This window comes from Lissotriton helveticus, chromosome 4_1 (genome assembly GCF_964261635.1).
Source record: "Lissotriton helveticus chromosome 4_1, aLisHel1.1, whole genome shotgun sequence".
Classification (NCBI taxonomy): Eukaryota; Metazoa; Chordata; class Amphibia; order Caudata; family Salamandridae; genus Lissotriton; species Lissotriton helveticus.
This window is the reverse complement of record NC_136063.1, coordinates 1,822,015,632-1,822,037,776: the sequence shown is the minus strand read 5'-3', so window position 1 is coordinate 1,822,037,776 and position 22,145 is coordinate 1,822,015,632. Positions and strand designations below refer to the sequence as shown.

General features: G+C 47.3%; 1 protein-coding gene across 4 annotated transcripts in view; it reads right to left on the bottom strand.

The window, feature by feature from the left end:
* The window catches only part of BCORL1 (BCL6 corepressor like 1), a 916,214-nt gene that overhangs the window by 75,840 nt on the left and 818,229 nt on the right, over positions 1-22,145 (bottom strand). For all 4 annotated transcript variants that reach the window (XM_078688449.1, XM_078688448.1, XM_078688450.1 and 1 more), the window contains 2 exons: positions 14,488-14,715; positions 1,027-1,193 (listed from right to left, as the gene is read on the bottom strand). In XM_078688449.1, the coding sequence (XP_078544575.1) occupies positions 1,027-1,193; positions 14,488-14,715 (395 nt within the window). The remainder of the gene's footprint in view (positions 1-1,026; positions 1,194-14,487; positions 14,716-22,145) is intronic.

Below are 22,145 nucleotides of genomic sequence, written 5' to 3'. Positions count from 1 at the left end.
GTAATGGACAAACCTCTTCTACATTGCTGTGTAATATGCTCACGTGGTTGGCAAACGCACCATCCACAGAATGGCAATACATTGCAGAGGGAGGCTCAGGTAGGTAAACTCTAGGAGTTCTGGTGGCATATAACTAGGTTGAGCTGGCTGGTGCCTGACCTGGCCTTGTGTGAAGCTTCTTGTGCAGACAGATGGACATTTCCAGAAACATGGAGTACCAAGGATGTCGCGTCCATGTCGGAGCATTCTACAGTGCCGGTTGTCAAGGAACAACTTGCAAACCCTGAAGGGGTGTGGGCAGGTCCCCAGTCCCTGGGGTGTTGAACGGTAGTCATTGGTCTTCCAAAGGCATCTGAGACAGTAGAGTTGCAATGTGAAGACGTCAGAGCACAGACTTCTCTTCCAATTTGACAATGTCAAATTTGAACCTTGTGGGCCTGAAAAACATGACTGTCTCAAATCCCTCTTGATGTACTTCCGAATCTGAAGGTGAAAAACAACAATGGAGTCAACGTGCATTGTGAACTAAGGGAGGAGTCAAACCACATCTTGCGATTCAAAAGCATCTGTGAAGAAAAACAACTTGCACATTTTGTAGCTCCACACTAAATGGTAGGAGTATGCATAGAATGTGTATCCACAGTCACACATGCTACGAACATACGTTTTAAAAGTAGGACCACTTCTGATCGTAAACTGTTTTTTTCTAAATGGCGTTGAAACAGTTTATTTGTTTATTCCAGATATGCTGGAACCTATATCTACCTGAAAATACATAAATAATTGGATGTTTTTACTCTAAACCACAAAAACTGTGTTTAAAATGTTATGGTTTGAAGGGAAATGCCCTAATAGAGTATGGATTCTCCTTAGTATTCTTACGGTTAAAGGAGGTGGCATAAAACTCATATCAATTAGCATTCCCAAATCCTTTACACTGAGCATTAATTTTCATTGACTAACAATATTCCAAGTTTTTTCATGATGCCCATCTTTTTATTGTATTCTGCATGGCTAGTGGCTTACCTAGTTCCATCTTGAGCACTGCAATTAACATTGGCCCCGTTGTCTAGTAGCGTTTGCATTATGTCTATGCATCCTCTTGAGCATGCTTCATGAAGTGCTGTATAACCAGCATTATCACGGCGATTCACATCTCCCAAGTCTTTCTGGAGGCAGTACAAAACGACTTCCTAAAAGATAAAACCAGCATGCAGAATATTAGTTCCTCGATTAGGATCACCTGTTCTCATATCGCTGCTACTACCCCTTCTTAAAGTCTTTATTTCGACATACATGTCATAAAATACAAACATATTAAAAAAAGGTGTGAACATTCCATTATTTCATATCAATATAATGTAAACAATAGGAGATTTTATTGCCAAGTCAGTCCATCAATTACAAAATAATTTAGCTTTAAAAACATCCATAATAACATTGCTATTAAAAACATTAAAAAAAGGATCCAGGAACAAAATACATTTAGCATCACAGAATAGATTATAACTATGACAGTTATTGATATTTTGTTAAAAACTCTCAATCTTAATGTAGGCCTAATTTGCGCGCACAAATAACCCACATCCAGTGTAGAAATTTGGCGACAGCAATAGCCACAGGTTCAGAACAATCTGTTTTTAATATCCCAAGGGCCTCGGAACCAGTGGTGATGCTCATCTGGAGACAAATAGGCTTCAACCACGTGTGCCTAGGAAACTTATACTCTGGGCAAATAAACAAAATATGTGCTATACTTTCCCATTGTGTTGGACAGAACGGACAACTTGGGTTATTATTAGCATGCCATTTAGCAACAAAGGAATTTACAGGAAGCGTTCCCACCCTAAAGTGGTGGTACTGTTTCCGGTCTCCCGGAAGCGTAATAAAATCCCAGTATCCTTCATAGGCAGCTTCTTCTTTGAGCTCCATAAAGTCTCTTGAGAGCGAAGGGCCTATACAGTTCCTAAACCTTTGCCTAGAGACCATTGTCCGATACAACTCTCCAAAAACCTTTCTAGGCGGGAAAGAATTAGCAGTAGGATTCTCCCACAAGTGACTCAAGCCCATGGCAGTATAAACTGCCCTAGCCTCACTCCTCCAGGGTATTTTGTGGGCACTATCGGCATCTCTAACTTCGAGGAACGCCCGGGCATACTGGGAGAGCTCTGGCGTTACCAACAGTCTCCTCCAGTAAGCAAATGGTCTATAGCGAGCTATATCCTCAAGGCGTTGACATCCCAAATCATAAAAGAGGGGCAATAATGGCGTCGAGGATGGAAGACCAGTGATACCCCTCAAGAACTTGTTTTGGGCACTCGTTAGTGGTGCTAGATTACTAAACCCCCACAACTCTGCCCCATAAAGAACTGGCGTGCTGATCTTGGTACCATAGATTGTCAACGCTGGGGCAATTGGTTGAGATGATGACAAGTGGAGCTCCTTTATTAGGGCTCCTACGAGTTGTGCATGTTTGGTAACCAGCTGGTTGGTGTGGGGTTTCCAATCCAATTTGGAGCCCAGAGTAATACCAAGGTAAGAGAAGACTTGGGTCTGCTCTAGCAAAGCACCATTCATGACCTCCCTCTTACAAGCTTGTGCTTATGGAGCACCATAAACTAAGTCTTACTCACATTATTGGAAAGACCATAATCCTTGCAGAAACGCTCTATGGCTTCTGAAGGCGTTGCTGGGTTTTTGAGATTAACAAGGTATCATCTGCAAACATTTGCAGAGGGATCAATTTGCCATCCAACTTAGGGGCATCAGTGGGATGGTTCTCAAAATACTGGATCACCCTGTTAATGTACAGTGAAAAGAGAGTTGGTGCTAATACGCATCCTTGGCGTACCCCCCTTGAGATAGGAAACCTGTCTGTTACATCCCCATGCTGTCCCCAACGAACTTGGGCGAAGTTGGCTTCATGGAGTTTGATTAAAAAGGCAAGTGCATCCAACGGCATACCCTGACCTGCAAACACACTCCACATTTTTGCACGTGGCACTAAATCGAAAGCCGACTTAAAGTCGACAAATGCTGCAAAGAGCGTGCCTCCACTCAATATTACCACCCGCCAATAAATTAAAACAAATTTAAAAACTTGATCTATGGTACTCGTATGAGTACGGAACCCTGCCTGGAGAGGTGTCAAGATAACTTCCTCCTCAATCCATGCTTGGATTCTAATCAAAACAAGTTGAATATGCTACTTACCAGTATGCATCTGTTCTTGGCATGTAGGGCTGCTAACATTCATATCTTAGCATTAGATCGCCGCCTAGTGTTGGGCTCGGATGATTGCACATTGTTGTCCTGGAAGAGTCTTCGAAGTATCCTGAGATAGGTGGCTCCTCCCCTGGACTACAGTGCGCATGGGCATCGGCTCCATCCCCAGATTGTTTTTCGCCATTGTGGCAGAAGATGGAGTGAAAAGTGTAAAGGATGTCCATGCTAATGAATAAATACAATAGTATATCTGCAGCTGCGACAGGCACCGGGGAGGAGGGCGGGCGATATGAATGTTAGCAGCCCTACATGCCAAGAACAGATGCATACTGGTAAGTAGCATATTCAGTTCGAGGCATGTGGGCTGCTAAATTCATATCTTAGCATAGAATACATAGCAGTCCCTCCATCAGCGGCGGTTGCCCGTGCCAGCTGCAGAAACCTGAAAAAGTGTCTTGAGAACAGCCTGTCCTACAGCTGCTTGCTGCTTGGAATGCACATCAACACAGTAGTGTTTTGTGAAGGTATGTGGTGTGACCCACGTGGCTGCTCTGCAAATATCCTCTAAAGGAATGTTCCCTAGGAAAGCCATGGATGCCCCCAGTTTGCGTGTGGAGTGCGCTCTGGGGGGTATTGTTAAAGTGCGCTTGGCTTTTTGATAACATATCTGGATGCACTTAACAATCCACCTGGCTATCCCTGCTTTGGAAATTGGGTTGCCTTTGTGTTGGGGTGCGAAGGCAACAAAGAGTTGTTTTGTCTTTCTAAAGGGTTGTGTTCTGTCTATGTAGTACATCAACGCCCTCCGTACATCTAAGGTATGGAGCATTCTTTCCGCCACCGTTTGCGGGTTTTGAAAGAATGCTGGTAAGTCAATAGTCTGGTTTAGATGAAACTGTGACACCACCTTCGGAAGGAATTTGGGGTTAGTGCGTAGCACTACCCTATTTGAATGGATTTGAATGAATGGCTCTTGGATTGTGAGCGCCTGCAGCTCACTGACACGCCTCAGAGACGTAATAGCCACAAGGAAAGCTACTTTCCACGTAAGGAACTGGAGTTCACACGAGTGCAGGGGCTCAAATGGCGGTCCCATCAGTCTGGTGAGAACGACATTGAGGTTCCACACCGGAGCTGGCGGTGTCCTTGGGGGAATGACTCGTTTCAGACCTTCAAGGAAGGCTTTAATGGCAGGCACCCTGAAGACAGAGAGGTGCTGCCTGTTCTGGAGATAAGCCGCTATGGCGGATAGATGTATCCGAATGGAAGTGTACGCTAGATTGCACTTGTAAAGATGCAACAGATAGCAGATGATGTTGGGGATAGATGCATCTAGCGGGTCGATGTCATTGGCCGTACAGTAAATGACAAAACGCTTCCACTTTGCAGCATAGCATGCTCTAGTAGTTGGTTTCCTCGCCTCCTTGATGATGTGCATGCACTCCGGAGGTAGGTTAAGGTATCCAAACTCTAGGACTTCAGGAGCCAGATCGCCAGGTTGAGCTGTTGTGGATCTGGATGCTGAATGTCTCCATGGTTCTGCGTCAAAAGACTGGGCGTGAGGCGCAGCCTTTGATGCGGCACCACTGAGAGTTCGAGGAACGTGGTGTACCAAGCTTGGCGCGCCCACGTTGGAGCAACCAGGATGAGAGTCATCTCGTGCTGCCTTAGCTTTCTTGCGACCAGCGGTATTAGAGGGGCTGGCGGAAAAGCGTACGCAAATTTGCCTGACCAGTTCATCCATATCGCATTCCCCTGCGACAGCGGGTGAGGGAACCTGGCGGCAAAGAGTTGGCATTTTGCGTTCTCTGCTGTGGCAAACAGGTCTATCTCCGGATGACCCCACTGCTGGAAGTACGGGTGGAGAACAGACGGGTGTATCTCCCACTCGTGCATTTGATGGCTGTATCTGCTGAGCAGATCCGCCATCTGATTGTCCTTTCCTGGGAGGTGTTCTGCCATGAGGAAAATGTTCCTCTGAATGGCCCACTTCCACATGCTCTGAGCCAGATGAGACAGCTGTGGCGAGTGGGTGCCTCCCTGCTTTTGAATGTAGTACATCGCGGTCATGTTGTCCGTCCGGACTAGCACGACTTTGTTGCACAGATGTACAATGAAGGACTTGAGCGCCATGAAGATTGCCATCAGTTCCAGATAGTTGATGTGCATCTTTTGTTGCTGCGTCGTCCATAGTCCCTGCACTGTGTAAGTGAGCACATGAGCTCCCCAACCCTGGAGAGACGCGTCCGTTGTCAGGATAATCTGCGGCACAGGCTCTTGGAACAGTCGGCCCTTGCAAAGGTTGTGTGGAGTCCACCAATGCAGAGAGTCGTATGCCCGACTGGTAACCAACACTAGGTCTGTCAATTGCCCACGAGCCTGTGTCCACTGATTCGCTAAGCACTCCTGGAGCGGGCGCATGTGTAGCCGTGCGTGAGGGACTATGAAGATGCAGGAGGCCATCATGCCTATCAACTGCATGAACACTCTCGCTGGAAGCGAGTGTTGCGGCCTGAACTTTTGGATCAGAGCCTGCATGCTGTCTATCCTGACCTGGTTTGGCTGAGCCATGGCCGTCAGGGTATTGATCGTCGCGCCTAGAAACTGCCGGACATGCGCCGGCTGAAGATGCGACTTTGGGTAGTTCAGGGAGAAACCCAGATCGTGAAGAAGGTGAATTGTAGTCGACATGTCTGCGGCGCACTGGTGCTCTGACTTGGCTTGCACGAGCCAGTCGTCTAGGTAGGGGTAGACATGGATGTTCTGCCTCCTGAGGTGCGCCGCTACTGTCGCCAGACACTTTGTGAACACCCTCGGGGCTGTTGTCACTCCGAAGGGTAGGACTTTGAACTGGTAGTGCCTGCCTTGAATAGTGAACCTGAGGTATTTCCTGTGTGACGGGTGTAGTGGAATGTGGAAATAAGCATCCTTGAGGTCTAAGGTTGCTAAGAAGTCTCCTTGGTTTAGCAAGGGAAGAATCTGTTGCAGTGTAAGCATGTGGAAACGTTCCGATAGTATGTACAGGTTGAGGGGACGTAGATCGAGAATGGGCCTGAGAGAACCGTCCTTCTTTGGAATAAGGAAGTACAGGGAATATACCCCTGTGCCTTCCTCCCCCACCGGCACGAGCTCGATTGCTCCCTTTTGCAGCATCACCACTACCTCCTGCTGCAATAAGAGCAAGTGCTCTGCGGACATAGGCCGTTGCCTTGGCGGGATGTTGGGTGGAGTGGACTTTAACTCTAGGCAATAACCATACTGGATTAGTTGTCGCACCCACCTGTCTGTGGTGATGTTTCTCCAGACGGGCAGGAACCGCTGCAGTCTCCCCCCGACAGGTGTTAGGTGGTCGGGGGACAGCGACAGAGAGTCACTGTTTGTTGGGAGTAGAGGTGCGGGAGCTGTTGTTTCCTCTGCCGCGACCTCTGTTGCTGTTATTCCTGTAACCTCCCTTGTTCTGTTTAGTGAACGAGGATTGTGTCCCACCTTTTGTGAACTGGGATTGTTGACCCAATTGTCCTCTGGTGACTCCACGTGCACCTGAGCGACGAAAATTGCCGCCACGAAACTGCTGTGACTGTAGGGCCCCCATAGACTTAGCAGTGTCTGTGTCTTTCTTTATTTTCTCTAGGGTGGTGTCAACATCCGGACCAAACAGACTATCAGGATTGACTGGCTGATTAAGAATTGTCGTCTGAATATCCGGTTTAAACCCTGAGATGCGGAGCCACGCTTGTCGTCTCAGCATAACGCTAGTGTTGATAGCCCTAGCAGCTGTGTCCGCAGCATCAAGTGCACACTTGATGGCTGCGTTTGAGATTAGCTTCCCTTCCTCGATAAGCATTTTTGTGCCCTCTTGGAACTGTGGAGGCAGGTGTTGTACGATCTGTTCTAGGGTGTCATAGTGCGCCCTATCATAATGCGCCAAGAGCGCCTGTGTATTGGCAATGCGCCAGAAGTTTGATGCCTGTGCAGCTACTCTTTTGCCCCCTGCCTCTAGCACTTTGGATTCCTTATCCGGGGGAGGAGCTTCACCCGTAGTCTGGGAGTTGGCACGTTTCCTGGCATTGGCGACCACAAGAGAGTCCAATGGCAATTGTCCCCGAATGTATGCGGGGTCCGCAGGTGCAGGTCTGTACTTTTTTTCAATGCGAGGGTTGACCACTCTCGCTCTCGTAGGCTCCTTAAATATGTCCCCAGCATGCTTGAGGACTCCTTTAAGCATAGGCAGTGTCTTTACTGTCCTTTCAGAGACCGAAAAAGTGTCGAAAAGGAAGTCTTCCTCCACAGGGTCGGCATGCATGTCCACATCGTGATTGGCTGCCGCCCTTTCGAGTAGGGCATGAAAACCTGCTGAATCCTCAGTCGGGGATGCCCGTGCATTAAAAGGCTGCGGGTCCTGCCCCGCACCTTGGGTGTCCTGGTCACCAGTGTCATCAAATGAATCCGGTTGCACATCAGGTTCATTGATTGGGAAATTGTACTGGTCGTCCTCATCATACCCCTCACCCTCAGAGTGGTCTGGGGAGGGAGTAGGGCTCCGTCTCGGAGGAGGCTGGATTGGTTCCGTGAGGCCTGAGGCGTCAAGGGGCACCCTTTTCTTCTTTAGTGGAATGACATAGGGGTCCACCGGCTCCGAAGTTATTTTCCTCTTATAGAGGGTCAGTTTGCCTGTGTCAGCGTCGATGAAATGCGCCGAATCGTCCTCGGATTCGAGCACCTGACGTGGAAGTGGGCCAGTCGGTGAAGAAACCACCTGTTTCGGTGCCGATTTGGTTGAAAATGCCTTGGGCGCCTCCTTCGGCGGCAAAATAAAGAGAAGTTTCCCAGACGGCTTCTCTGGAGTGTCTTTTCGCGGCTGCGTTGATGGTATCGGAGCCGACGGGGCAAAGGCCTTTTCCCTGATCCTCTTCAGTGAGTCGGCAATGGGGGACGGCACACTCACAGTTTGTGTCGGCGCCGACGAGGATGGTCTGATTTTCCCCTCGGATCCGACGTCCTTGTGGGCCTTGTGCGTCTTGGGCGCGGATCCCGTCTGTACCGCCTCCGATTCCTGCGTTCGGGGCACAGACTTCTTTCCGTGTGCCTGCGTAGCCTCCTTGGAGCCGACTTTGGCGGGTTTTGACGGCGTCGGAGCCGCTGTCCCGTGCCGACCATCTTTCTTGGAGGACCCCTCCTCTAGCGTCGGTTTCGATTTCGCAGCATCGGAATCGACGGACTTCCTCGACTTCTGCGGACCGGAGGTCGACGGAGTCGATGGGGTAGCAGGCGCCGTCGGTTTCACCGGCACGGCAGCCATCTTAGGGACACTCGAGTCCTTAACTTTCAGTTTCGATTTCGGGTCGGCCATTTTAGGTGTTGTCGATCCCGATGGTTTCGGTTTCGGTTTCGAAACAGTCTGCCCAGCAAGTAAGTCCGTGGCCGGGCCCGAAGGCGGGGCTGTGGCTTGCGGCAACGGGTCTTGGGTAAGGCCGACAGGCGATCCCGCGTCCCGGTCGGTATCCTCGTAACCTTCGGGGCAGAGCTCGTCCGCTGAGCTATCCGCCGCGGCCCCATAAATCTCATCGTCGTCTCCTACCTCGTCGACGTATTCAAGGCCTGGACCCGCGACTCCGTCGTCGTCTCCCGGATCCGCCTCGACCTCCGTCCCGGGTGGGGAGATTTGGAGATGATGACCCTGGTCCTCTTCGTCTTGGTCGCCGAAGATGTTCTCCGGATCCGGTGCCGCTTGTTTAGCTTCCATGCGCACCGCGCGCCGAAGCTTGAGAGTCTTTTTCGATCGGAACTGTGCACAGGCCTTGCACTTTCCGTCGTCGTGGTCAGGCGAAAGGCATTTGTTACACACGGGGTGTAGATCGATGTGTGGGTACTTGGACCCACAGAGCGGGCAGTACTTAAACGGGCTCCGCTCCATGTCCGAAAAGGCTTGCAGTCGTGTCGCGATGAGAAGGCCTCAAAGTTCCGAGAGCGAAGAAACTCCGCTTATTCCGGCTCCAAGAGACGGAAGACTCGAGACCGTGCGCAGACAATACCGACGCAAGAAAATCGAGGCCTTTTGGCCGCTAAAAGTTAGTTTTACTTGGTTCCGACAGTAAGACGTCGAGACCACATCCGAACCCAATGGCGGAAAAAAACAATCTGGGGATGGAGCCGATGCCCATGCGCACTGTAGTCCAGGGGAGGAGCCACCTATCTCAGGATACTTCGAAGACTCTTCCAGGACAACAATGTGCAATCATCCGAGCCCAACACTAGGCGGCGATCTAATGCTAAGATATGAATTTAGCAGCCCACATGCCTCGAACATAGCTATTACCTTCTGGATGCAATCTATTAAACTTATCAGCCTATAATTTCCTGGATCAGAGCGATCCCTCTTCTTAAAGATCGGGATTATCTCCACGCCCATCCAGGTATCGGGTACGGGTGAACCATTGGCAATGGCATTGGCTAGGGACTGTATGTATGGCACCCACACTCCCTTATCAAGTAAAAACAAATCGGCTGGTACCTGGTCCAGCCCGGGCGCTCTACCCTTTGTGATGGTGTTCAATGATCTTTCAACCTCTTCTTTGCTGAAGTGTAGCGGTGTAATATCTTTAGGGATGATCAAAGGGTCTTGGTCCGACTCAATATCGGGAACCGGTAGGGCGAACTGGGTCTTAAAATGCGACACCCAGAGATCAGGGGGAACATCATTTATGGGTTGTCCCCGGGGAGCCCCTCACCTCATTTGACCAGATCCAAAAAAGTGCTCATATTCCTTTCTCTACTAGCAAGGTGTAGCTCCCTCCAGTGCTCTTCATCCCATGACCGTTTAGCATCCTCTTGCACTTTTTTGTACACTGTCCATGCATTTTTAATACTCTCCCTATTTTTTGATCTTATGGTCTTTGCCAGAGCTTTATACACATCCCTGCATGATTTACCATACCAGGTTTCCACCCTAGTTATAGGCGGCTTTTGCAGATTTGAAACCTTTGTGATAAAAAAAGCCCTAAGTTGAGTAAAAAGGTTTGTATGGATAGGAATAACTTTAGCAACCATATCCTCCTGTGTGATACATTTCTTTACATCCATTGTCACCTCTACTGCCAGCTCCCTCATTGCTACTAAGTGATCCTCTTTCAGGAGACATCTCGCCCATTTTACTCTTCTGGTGTCATTGGAAAGTAGGGTTTCAGTCCCTTCTAAGCAAACTTCAGGGGGATGACATTCAGACAACTGGAAGGTTAGTACTAACGGATCATGGTCGCTTTCCACTCTTTTTACTACCGCCATGTCACTAATGGAAGACCAATTGTCTTTGTTAGAAAGGATATAGTCTATACAACTCCTTCGCAGTCCATTATTAAAGGTAGGCTTGTTCGAGACATAGAACTTTAAGCTGGAGGCCTCTGACCACTTTTTGATTGGGGGTAGGGACAATTGTGGAATATTCCAGGAACGGTCTTTCTCTAGGGTTAGATTTACATCATTACCATCTAGAGGTTCAAAACAACAATTAAAATCTCCAGCTACTAGAATGTTCCCCTTTCCATTGTGAAAATCGAGGTGCGATTCTAACAGAGCAATGGTGTCCGAGGCTTTACCGCCAGCTTACCTCTTGCATAAATGTTAAAAATAAAAAGGTCCTTAAACTCTGCAATCTGGATTAATAGTATATCACAGCTCTTGGACTCCAGCTGTTTGACCTTATAGCTATCATCCTGTCTAATCCAGGTTGCAAGACCCCCCCTTTGGTCTACCCCGCAAGCTTGGAGTAGCGGGCCTAAAAAAGTTTAAATAGCCTTGCCTATACTCCGGTTCGGTTGACCGCGTTTCCTGAAACAATGCAAAGTTATTGCTGTCTATAAAGGTAAGCCAATCGTAAGACATCAGTTTGTTTCTTAGCCCTGCAATGTTCCAAGAAACGAGGGATGTTACACTACAGCCATGGATAGAAGTAGAGCATACTAAATGCCCACTAACCCCTGGAATTGGATTTATTGCAGTTTTCCCTATTTCAAGGGATACTAATGGGAGACTTTAAACTATATTTAGACTATTTACCGCCTCCAAATTGCCAGTTATCTTGTTAGTATTAGTATTGCTTTGTAGGTGATCCTTTGTAAGAGTCACAGTCATTCCTGAACTCATAACAGGTCCCATGGCTTTATTCTCCTGACAGCTTTGGGGTATACTTACCCCTGGGCTTTTCAAGTCTATTCTTGGGAGCAGTCCATCATTGACATCCAACCCGCTCAGTGCCGCAAATCTATTAATCAGCGGGATTGGACTATTTGCGAGGCCTTGCCAGTTCCAATTATGCCACCCTTCGTTACCCCTTGGGAGCAAATCAGGTCGATAAAAGTATCCGAGTGGTAAGACATTGATGCCCTCAGTACTAGTCCTGAGCGCACCTGCCTAGTCAAAAATACTACCGACCATGTTCGGGGACCTGAAGCTTAGCACAACACAATTTCCATCCCAGCCTTTACGAGAGTGGCCGACCCATGCAACCCTTCTCACCATTTTAAATTCCCTAAATAGATGTTCCCCAAGCCCTGTTTTACCATTCAGGAAGTGCAGCGCCTTATTTTTAAGTGAGGACCAATGCTCCTCTTCTTGGCTTGGGAGTTTCGGTGCATTTGCCAAAATAATGGCGTAAGGGCTCGCCTCAGGTGGTAAATGAAGGAATACTCCCTTAGATGTATGATTTCCCAATCCCTGAATTTTTCCTGTTGGACCCTGGGGCCATATTCTTCCACTATGGCCAGGATGTTGAAGGGGACTCTGGTATGATGCCATTAGTGCAAATGGGGGGCGCACTGTATATGTATTGGATGCTTTAGGTAAAGTATACTGCTCCTTCTGAACTTGCTCAGCTACAGGTCTATCCCCCATAGGGGTGGATCGTTCTTTATATAGGTGCTTTTCTAATTTATTTAATCTATGGTCGATTGCTTCGAGTTTCACCAAGACCAGATTAATCAGAGCTAATAGTTTTTCTGCCAACTGTCTTATAAAATCAAATTTATTGTAGGGAAGACTATGGCCAAATGTGTTTGCGGAGTGATTATCACTACCCTCTGCCCCCCTATTGGTCTCTAGAGTAATCGGGGTATCCACAACTGCTCCCGACCCATGTGCAGGGTTCTTATTCTTGGCCTGTTAGAGATTTGACAACTTGTTTTGGGAGCACTCCGAGCTTTTCTTTTTGTTGGTTGTTCTCTCCCCTTGGGGGCTTGGGTGCCCCTTAACTGCCTAGTGCGTGTAATTGGTGGAACAATGGCTGGAATTGGGCAGGGTATATTAGCCATCTGTGAAGATAGTAAGGGGCTCTGTTGTGGAGTAGATGCAGATGAAGTCCTATGTGAACTTAAGGGGCTTACTGGCACAATTGTGGTAGGCTCCGGGACAAATGCAGGATTTACAAACAAGTTTAGAGGGTCTAATGAAAGCCTCGGCTCGGTGAGCTCAATCTCGTGTATAAGCATGGATTCAGCCCGAGAGAGGAAGGCATCCAAAGTCCTCACTACCCCTGCCCCGGTTCCCCCTTTGCGTGTATTCTTACTCATAACAGCAGATATGCGTGGTAATAGAATAAATTTACAGTACCACAATGGGGTCCCACAATCTAAGACCACTATACTGTAGACTGTAGTGCACTTTTCCAGCAGGAGTGGTTCAAACAGACAGCAATAACCCCCTTGTATTCCTATACATATAGAAATAATTCCAGCTTACTTTGAGTTTGCTTTAGTCCCAGTCCAGAGTCCGTAATTGGAAAAGGTTAGAGGACTGGCCCAGCTCAGCCTCTACCAGCCGCTGACGGACGCGGACGGGCATGCCCTTGGCCCAGGCTTTGCACGGGCACGCCCCGTGTCCCGCGCTGCGTGGGGCCTAGTGGATTTTTATGCGCCTCCTGGCACAGGTCCGTGACGCGTTGCGACGCCAGGGATTCTGGATGATGTAGTTCCCCCGCTGCGGCGATATGGGTACTGGCGAAGGCAGGAAAGAGCAGCGGGCCCCGCAGGAGACAGGCAACAGTCCCCGCAACAAAGCACTGGGCAGGTCCTCCAGCAGAACTGGGTAGGCAGCAAGAAGCTTACAGGTAGCGCGTCCCGCGCTGCGTGGGGCCTAGTGGATTTTTATGCGCCTCCTGGCGCAGGTCCGTGATGCGTTGCGCCGCCGGGGATTCTGGATGATGTAGTTCCCCCGCTGCGGCGATATGGGTACTGGTGAAGGCAGGAAAGAGCAGCGGGCCCCGCAGGAGACAGTCCCCGCAACAAAGCACTGGGCAGGTCCACCAGCAGAACAGGATAGGCAGCAAGAAGCTTACAGGTAGCGCGTCCCGCGCTGCGTGGGGCCTAGTGGATTGTTATGCGCCTCCTGGCGCAGGTCCGTGACGCGTTGCGCTGCCGGGGATTCTGGATGATGTAGTTCCCCCGCTGCGGCGATATGGGTACTGGCGAAGGCAGGAAAGAGCAGTGGGCCCCGCAGGAGACAGGCAACAGTCCCCGCAACAAAGCACTGGGCAGGTCTACCAGCAGAACAGGATAGGCAGCAAGAAGCTTACAGGTATCGCTGCTACTAACAACATACAATTTCTTGGTGAAATACTGTAACATAAAAAAACTGAAAGGTGTTTGATGTGTGCTAAACTACGATGGGAAAAATATAGAAAGGAAGGAGCAGCAAAAGGCACAATAAACTGCTTTAAAAACAATACTAAGCAAGGTAAAATGCTGTGCTAGGGCGGAAGGAGGGACGGGTGAGAATATGAAGAAGATTGCACTCTATTGGTACAAAACCTTTGTTCTTTAATATTTTCATCCCAACATTGAGCACAACTATGGAAATAAAAATATATTAACACTACTGATATTATGAAATGTTCTTACTTTTCTAACAGTTTTTACTAGTAAAAAGTCTTATTCATTAGATTAAACAAGGCAGAAGAAAGCTGCAGCATTATTAGCACTCGGTTAACAAACAGCACAATGGTTAATCTTTTCTGCATGTCAATCTCAGGGTCTCCTTTTCCAGGTAAATTCAAGATATGTTCCTTTTTGTCCCTGGTAGCAGTGTAACTCCCCTCCTTATTTGTAAGGCAGATGATTACCACCTCCACCATCACCAAAATAACAATATTTACTCTCTATCAATGGCCTAAGATGTTTCCCAGAAATCTATGTATTAAAATGGTGTGATATGTATCAAGTTCTACTAAGTAATGTGAACCACTACAAAGCAAGATACAAGTAGTAGTTCTCTTACCATGTACCCTAATCGTGCAGCACGCTGAAGGAGTGTTTCTCCAGCATTTTTGTTAACAATTAATCTGCGAGCCTCGGGTGGGACAAGCGGGGTGTTGGATGAGTCTGGAGAACCAAAGGTGCTAACCCGCCCTCGCTTGCAAGGTGTGCCAACATCCTGAGTCTTCTTGGGAGGTGGAGATTTCACTGCCACAGTTTTAGGTGACGATCCCCGCCGCCTCCGCTTAACCTATACAAGAAGAGACAAAAAAAAGATACTTTGACACGAAATAATGAAAAAGGTCTGAGTGCTTGCTAAGGTACTAGAAAAAACTTTTTCAAGGGTGAAGAAGTCTTGAACATTTGACCAAACAGGGTGTTCTATTTAGGTTTCTTCCACTGTTTATGTTAAAAGTGTTAATTCAGGTTAAAGAATCCACATCAATTACCACAACAAGACATGCTAGACCCAGTATCAATGTGCTGGCATTGCATTGGTAGTACCCTACATATGTGGGTGCAGACAAAGCAGAGGTTTCTTGCCAGAGCTGGGGGAAAGCAGGAAACGATGTGTTGGTCCTGTACGAGAGGGAGGGAGGTCCATACACAGTGCTGCTGCTGCCACTGTGCAATTCAGAGCTGAAGGGTACCTGGAGAGCTCGGAGAGAAAACGCTTTGATTCTTATTCAGCCAAGAAGCCACCCCTTCCTCCAATTCAAAGCATCTGCAATGCAAATTAAAGTTCTGCTTCCATCAATATCTCTACTGGTTCTTCAGATCACCTTTTCATGGGTAGCACACCACACCTAATGCAAAAAAGACAGATGCTGTCCCCATAGCAGAAATCCACAAGGAACCTGAGGCTCCCATAGCAGCAACACATTACCTTAACATCCTAGCTAGTAGTCTAGTGAAACCGCTTACTGGTGATGTGACTAAATAAATTCTTTTTGATAAAATATTTCTAAACAATCCCGATCCTGCCCCATGATCCAGCAATACTGGAAGGTGGTGGTCCATGTTATGATCCAAGTCGCGGGTCTCACTGTTCCACTGGAGGCTAGATGGAATGTGATATACATTACAGGCGACGAGGTATGGCCCATATATCGGAATATCTGGGTAATGTTAGTGCCCGGGGTGGCTAAGAAAAACATTGCAAAGGCATGGGAAGCGAGTGGACCCTCGAGTGTGCGGAACTGGGAGGTTGATCTGGATTGGTGCCAACGGGCAGAACAGGTGGTCTACCAAAGTCAGGGTTCTCCGAGAAAATGAGAAAATGTATGAAAACAATGGTGCCACAACAGGGGACTGTGAAAAGGTGCTATAGGGAGGTTGGGGGGTACTGGTGGACTAGGATTGGGATTAATGATAATTGCATCTAGTCCAAGTCAGAATTTCAAAACTGTGGTGTACACTCTTAGTTGATTTAACTGCTACAGTAATGCCATGGTGCGTCTTTTTTGTGACGCTTTAAACTATTTGTACAAGATTGCATCTACTTTTGTACACTGAGCAATTGTTAATAAAAACATTTACTAAAAAAACAAACAAACAAAAAGCGAATCCGGAGCCTAATAGACAATGCTAATGATCCATTTAGATGCTTTTCCCCTGGACGATGGTGATATTGGGGGTATGGTCACGAGCCAAACACCAAATGGGATTTTGCCAATCCTCATCCATAGTTTAGACAGTTTGGCAATGAGCCCTCTGCTCAAAACCTGTTTCCAGAGAGGTACAAGTTAAGAAAGTCAGCCCCACAGGTATCCCGAACCTCACATGCACAACCAATAGTTTCACATGAAGGAAACATATAGAACTGTGTACATAATAGCTGGAGCACTATTCACTCAATCAGCAAAACTGGATTACCAGCAGCAGTATCGTAAAAGGATGCATGCTACAGAAGAAGCTGAAGAAGTCAAACTCCGAGCACAACCAACTTTAACCAAGTGCGTCTGCTCACCCATCTTAGAAAAACTAAGTGAAGTTCCAACTGTTATAAACCCAATAATAGCAGACTGCATAAAGAATCTGAAAAAGAAAGTACACATGCCCGTTCTGTCTCTGTCTCTCTCTCTCTCTCTCTTTCTCTCCCATTAAACATAAAATCCTTTAATCCAGTAGAATAATCTCAGACAGCAACAGAGTCTCAAATACAATTACAAACAAAACAATTGCGAGATACTTCATAAGGAAGAGCAAGAGATGTTTACACAAGTCCAAACTTGAGAAGAGGCATGGAAAACTTAGCAAAGCAAATAAGGTCTCGAATATGCAAGAGCTACTGGCTTTGCCAATGTGTTTTAGCCATAGTGTACAGCAGCATGCCTGCTGGTCAGCATGGCTAAAAGTTAGTGGCGTGGAGTGTCGTATAGAGGAGCGTCGTAGAGGGGAGTGGCTCAGAGTGGAGGGTTGCTGAGTGTTGTCAAGAAGAGTGGAGAGGGGTAGAGGGGAACAGAGTGAAAGGGGAACAGAGTGGAGAGGGGCAGAGTGGAGGGGGCAGAGTGGAGGGGGCAGAGTGGAGGGGGGCAGAGTGGAGGGGGGCAGAGTGGAGGGGGGCAGAGTGGAGGGGGGCAGAGTGGAGGGGGGCAGAGTGGAGGGGGCAGAGTGGAGGGGGGCAGAGTGGAGGGGGCAGAGTGGAGGGGGCAGAGTGGAGGGGGGCAGAGTGGAGGGGGGCAGAGTGGAGGGGGGCAGAGTGGAGGGGGGCAGGGTAGAGGGGGGCAGGGTAGAAGGGGGCAGGGTAGAGGGGGCAGGGTAGAGGGGGCAGGTTAGAGGGGGGAGGGGTAGAGGGGGCGGGCTAGACGGGAGCGGGCTAGAGGGGAGCGGGCTAGACGGGAGCGGGCTAGAGGGGAGCGGGCTAGAGGGGAGCGGGCTAGACGGGAGCGGGCTAGAGGGGAGCGTGTCTTAGAAGTGTCTTAGAGTGGACTAAAGTGCTGTGGAGTGGATTAACATAGAGTTAAGAACGGCAGAGTGTCGTGGAGGGGAGTAAAAGGTTGTACAGTGGCAGAAGGCAGAGTAACAGAGTGGAATAGAGTTTCATGGAGTGGGTGGCATAGAGAGGAGTAGAGTGGCCTTAAGTGAAGTGGCGTGGAGTAGTGCAGAGTAGGGTGGAGTAGAATATCGTAGAGTGGAGTGGGATACAGTAGAGTGCCGTAGAGTGGCCTATAATAGTGCAGAGTGGAGTGGCATAGAGAGAAGTAGAGTGTTGTGGAGAGGAGTGTCGGTAAGTAGCCTATAGTGGAGAGACGTAGAGTGGAGTAGAGTGAAGTGTTGTACCATCGAGTGATGTTGAGTGGAGTGTCAGAGTGGAGAAGGGGGATGGAGTGGAGAAAGGGGATAAAGTGGATTGTCATAGAGTGGCCTAGAGTGTAGTGTAGTGGCAAAGAGTGAAGTGACTTAGAGTGTAGGGGTGCAGAGTATAGGGACGTAGAGTGGAATGGAGTGGAGTAAAGTGTTGTAGAGTGGATTTAAGTGTTGTAGAATGGAGTTAAGTGTCGTAGAGTGGAGTGGCATTGAGTGGCTTAGAATGGAGTGGCACCAAGTGCCATAGAGGGGAGTAAAGTGTTGTAGAGTGTCGTGGAGATAAGAGTTGTGGAGGGGCGGCATGTAGAGTGTAGTAGAGTGGAATAAAGTGTCATGGAGTGGGGGGACATAGAGAGGGGTGGCGCAGAGAGAAGTACAGAGGCCTACAGTGAAGTAGAGTGGATTCGTGAAAAGTCGAGTAGCGTGTCGGAGTGGAGTGGGAGAGAATGGAATATCATATTGGTGCCTACAGTGTCACAGAGTGAGTGGTATAAAATGGAGTAGAGCGAATGGTCGTGGAGTGGTGTGGAGTAGAGTATTGTAGAGTGAAGTTGTGTAGTGTCAGAGTGTTGAGGAGGGGAGAAGCATGGAGTGTTGTAGAGTCGAGGGACGTAGGGTGGGGTATATAGTGGAGGGTCATTGAGAGGAGTAGAGTGGGCTAGAGTGGATGGGAGTGTCGTAGAGGAGAATGAAGTAGAGTGTCAGAGTGGAGTATAGTGTCAGTGTTATGGAATAGAGTGGAGTGGGATGGAGAGACGTAGACTGGAGTAGCATAGAATGGAGTAGAGTGGTACAGAGTAGAGTGGCGTTAAGTAGAGAGGAGTGGGGTGGCATGGAGTGGAATGCGGCAGAGTGTAGTGGAGTGCGGTAGAGTGTCAAGGAGTGGTGTAGAGTGGAGTGGCATAGAGTGGAGTACGCATGGTGTAGTAGTGCACTGCTGTTATAGACAACACATTTTCAATTCAAATGATCATTACATCTGCACAAAGTTTTACTGATAAAACTATAGAGCGCACAAACGATAATGTGTGGAAATGGCATCACCTAGTGTATTGATCATATTAAAATATTTGCTTCCAGCACAAATAATTTTTAAAAAGGTGCTTAATTTGTGCCTTTCTGATTTTGATACATTCTTAAATATTTGCACAATTCATTTACAGACCTTTAAATGTTGTTGTGTGAAAAAATCCTTTCCTTTCACCCACCAGATTGTCAGATAAATTCTCTTACTTTGAAGTCAGAGAAAGAAAAGTAAACACCAAGCTCCCTCTGAAGACAGAGCCTGACATTTGACCTCTGTCTCTAAATGCACAGCAAATGTAACAAGTTAAGAATAACATGTAAAGGCCTGGTTACAGAAAACAAGCATTTGTGGAAGAATACAGAAAACAGGCTATGCTCCACAGGAGGGACAAAGACATGCTGGACAGCCTAAAATAAATAAAACCAGCAAATAGTAATCAAGCAAATGTGAGTTACAACCACAAAGTAAATAGTAAGGGAATTGGTGGAATGCATTCTTAGGTCAGCTTTTGGAATGTTTTCAAGAAGTCTTTAACAACCAGACAACTGCGCTATCTGGTAGGCGTCGACCTAAAAAGAAATTAAACTGGGAGACAAAATAGAACTTAAGAGACGAAGTCGACGCTGAGCACTCTAACCTATTAAGTGCCTCATAAGAACCCACAGTTCTAACCAAAGGTGGCCAGAGTACTTCCAAAATTGATGCTTCCACTATGTAAATGTAAAATGTAAATTGATACTTGTATAGCACACTACTCACGCGCAAGGGTCTCAAGGCGCTTGTACGAATACCGCTGTGGAACCCATCCTGGCTTTCCCTGTGAGGTGTCCACTCCTGGGCACCCCCAAGGTGGAGGCCAGGCATCCTTAGCGTTGTGGGGGCCGTTGTGAAGATTAAGCAAGCTATTGCCCAGAGTTGCAGAGTGGGACTCCATGATTGGAATAGGCACTGAGGCGAGAATTATCAGGTCCGTGGAATTTTTTAAGCCCAAGACCCGCCGAGGCAGGGAATTTAACCCTGGTCCCGGGCTAGACCTCTGCATCAGGGTCTGCCGCTCTAACCATTGAGCCACACTTCTCCTATCTGTCACCAAGACGCCACGCAAGAACTACACGCCTAAGTAACAACAAATCAAGACTTAGGAAGTCACTGTTCCAAATGGAGAGGAGGGTAACGATCAGAGGGGACAGTCAATAAGACTGTTTCTTGTTGCCCCCACACATCCCTAGGGTTGTCATGCTTCATCATTGGGCAGGTGCTCCTCGTCAGGCTGGCGCTGCAAATATATTTGAAACGCCAGGGGCCAAAACCCTGGGAACACATATGGTCCACCCTTGGGGACATATTGTGGCAACGATACTCATACCATACATAATATGCCTAATAATGAAATGCACTTGTTATAATTATTACTATCATTTCTCTGAAACTTCCTTTTCTTTTATGTGAGACGATCCTTTTCATCACCACACAGAGGTACCACCCATACCTGTGGGGGACCTAATGTGTGAATTAAGAGTGGGGTAGTTAATTCACCCACGTCTTTGGTCCTGAAGAAGCGCTGGGGATCTTAAATAGACAATAGAGGCATGAAACATGTCGACCTGCACTCAACTTCACTCAGCCTCTTGGGTACATTCTTGTCCCTGCAAGTGGCACTAACAGTTGTGATTTTTTTAAATCTGACAGGGGAGTCTACAGAATAAAGATTTATATGACATCTCCTAGCCAGTTTTAAACCACACTTCACTCTGTACCCCAAATTGGATACCCTTGAACTCACCTGACGGCAACAAAATCAAAAGATCTCTGCTAAAGTGACCCGCCCGGGGACCTGTAGGGCATTGCAGCGCCATCCGATGAGGAGCACCTGCCCGATGATGCTGCATGACATCTCTAGGGATGTGTGTAAGAAAGTGGCTCTGTATATACTGGACCAAAGTAAGGTATAGTGTGTACAGAGTCCACAGTCCCCAGAGGTTTGGCAGAGGCTAAAGTTAGATATAACCTTACTCTCTAAAGTGGTAGCTTGGTCGAGCAGTAAGGCAGTATCAGAGGACAGTGTAAAGCATTTGTTGTACACACTCAGTTAGCAAATGGTCTCACACACTCAAGAACTGAACTCTAGGCCAATTGTTTTGTATCAAAATATATAGTAGTTTTATTTTAGAACTAACTAGGTATCAAAATATACTTTCTCAGAATGAATTACTTTAGTTTAAATACTTTGCAAATAGGCAATAGACTTTTTAAGTACAGTAGTTACAGTTGTTGCAATGAGCAACACAATTTCAAACACAATGCAACATTGAGCTCAATAGGATTATCTTGTTAAATGCAATTAATTACTTTATGGATTACTTTTCTAACCACAGAACTGGATCCTAGATTCAGTTCTGGGACATCTCCTGTAAACAGTTGAGTAAAAGCGTTTTGGTTACAGTAGTGATTTTTAAGGAATATTATTGTATTTTAAAAGTTGACACTAAAAAACTTTTTCACATAGAATCACCAATGTTATCCTATGGGAGGAAATTCACTTAGGAGGTAAGTAGTGTTATCGTTACTTTTTCTTACTCAGTGATGGATCCTGGATCCAGCACGGGTGCATCTCCTATAAACAGTTGAAAGAATGCCTTTAAGTCAAACAGGTGATTTTTAAGGAATATTTCAAGTTTGTGAAAATCGACACTTAGAAACTTTTCTGGTGAAAACCAGACAATGGGTTCCTATGGGAGGAAATACAAGTTACTGGTAAGTTAGGTTAAGATTACTTTTCAGGGTCAGTGCTGGGCTAAAATATGCAGCACTAGGTTCTCTCCTGATAACAGGTGAGTAAATCGGAATTCGTTGTTCAGCTGATTTTAGGGGAATATTTTAAAGTTTCAAAACTCCACACTTAGAAGAATTTCCAAGTGAAACCAGTCAATGTTACCCTATGGAACAAAAGCGAGTTATCGGTTTTGGGGTAAGCTCTCAACTGGCAGAGTTAAGGTTCTGGGCATGGACTCAGGGGTCTCCCAGGGTCAGGTTGGTACAGTTGGTATACCACATATAAAAATCTGGTGGTCTAGTAAAGGATAAAACACTACAGAGGCTAAGAAAATCGAAGAAGTCACTCGTCAGAACTAAAGACCGTGATCACTACAGCAAGTGAAAGTGATGTTAAAAAAGTTTCAGCAGCAATCCAGACACCTTTATTAATGACTGCTGTTGAGCTTGCTAAAAACAGCATATCGGTGTTAAACAAATCTGCCGGATGTAGTGGTCTACTAGTTTCAGCTGTACAGGGTCACAGGACCCCGGCTTTCTTCAGGACCTTTAAATAGAAGCTACTGCATTCA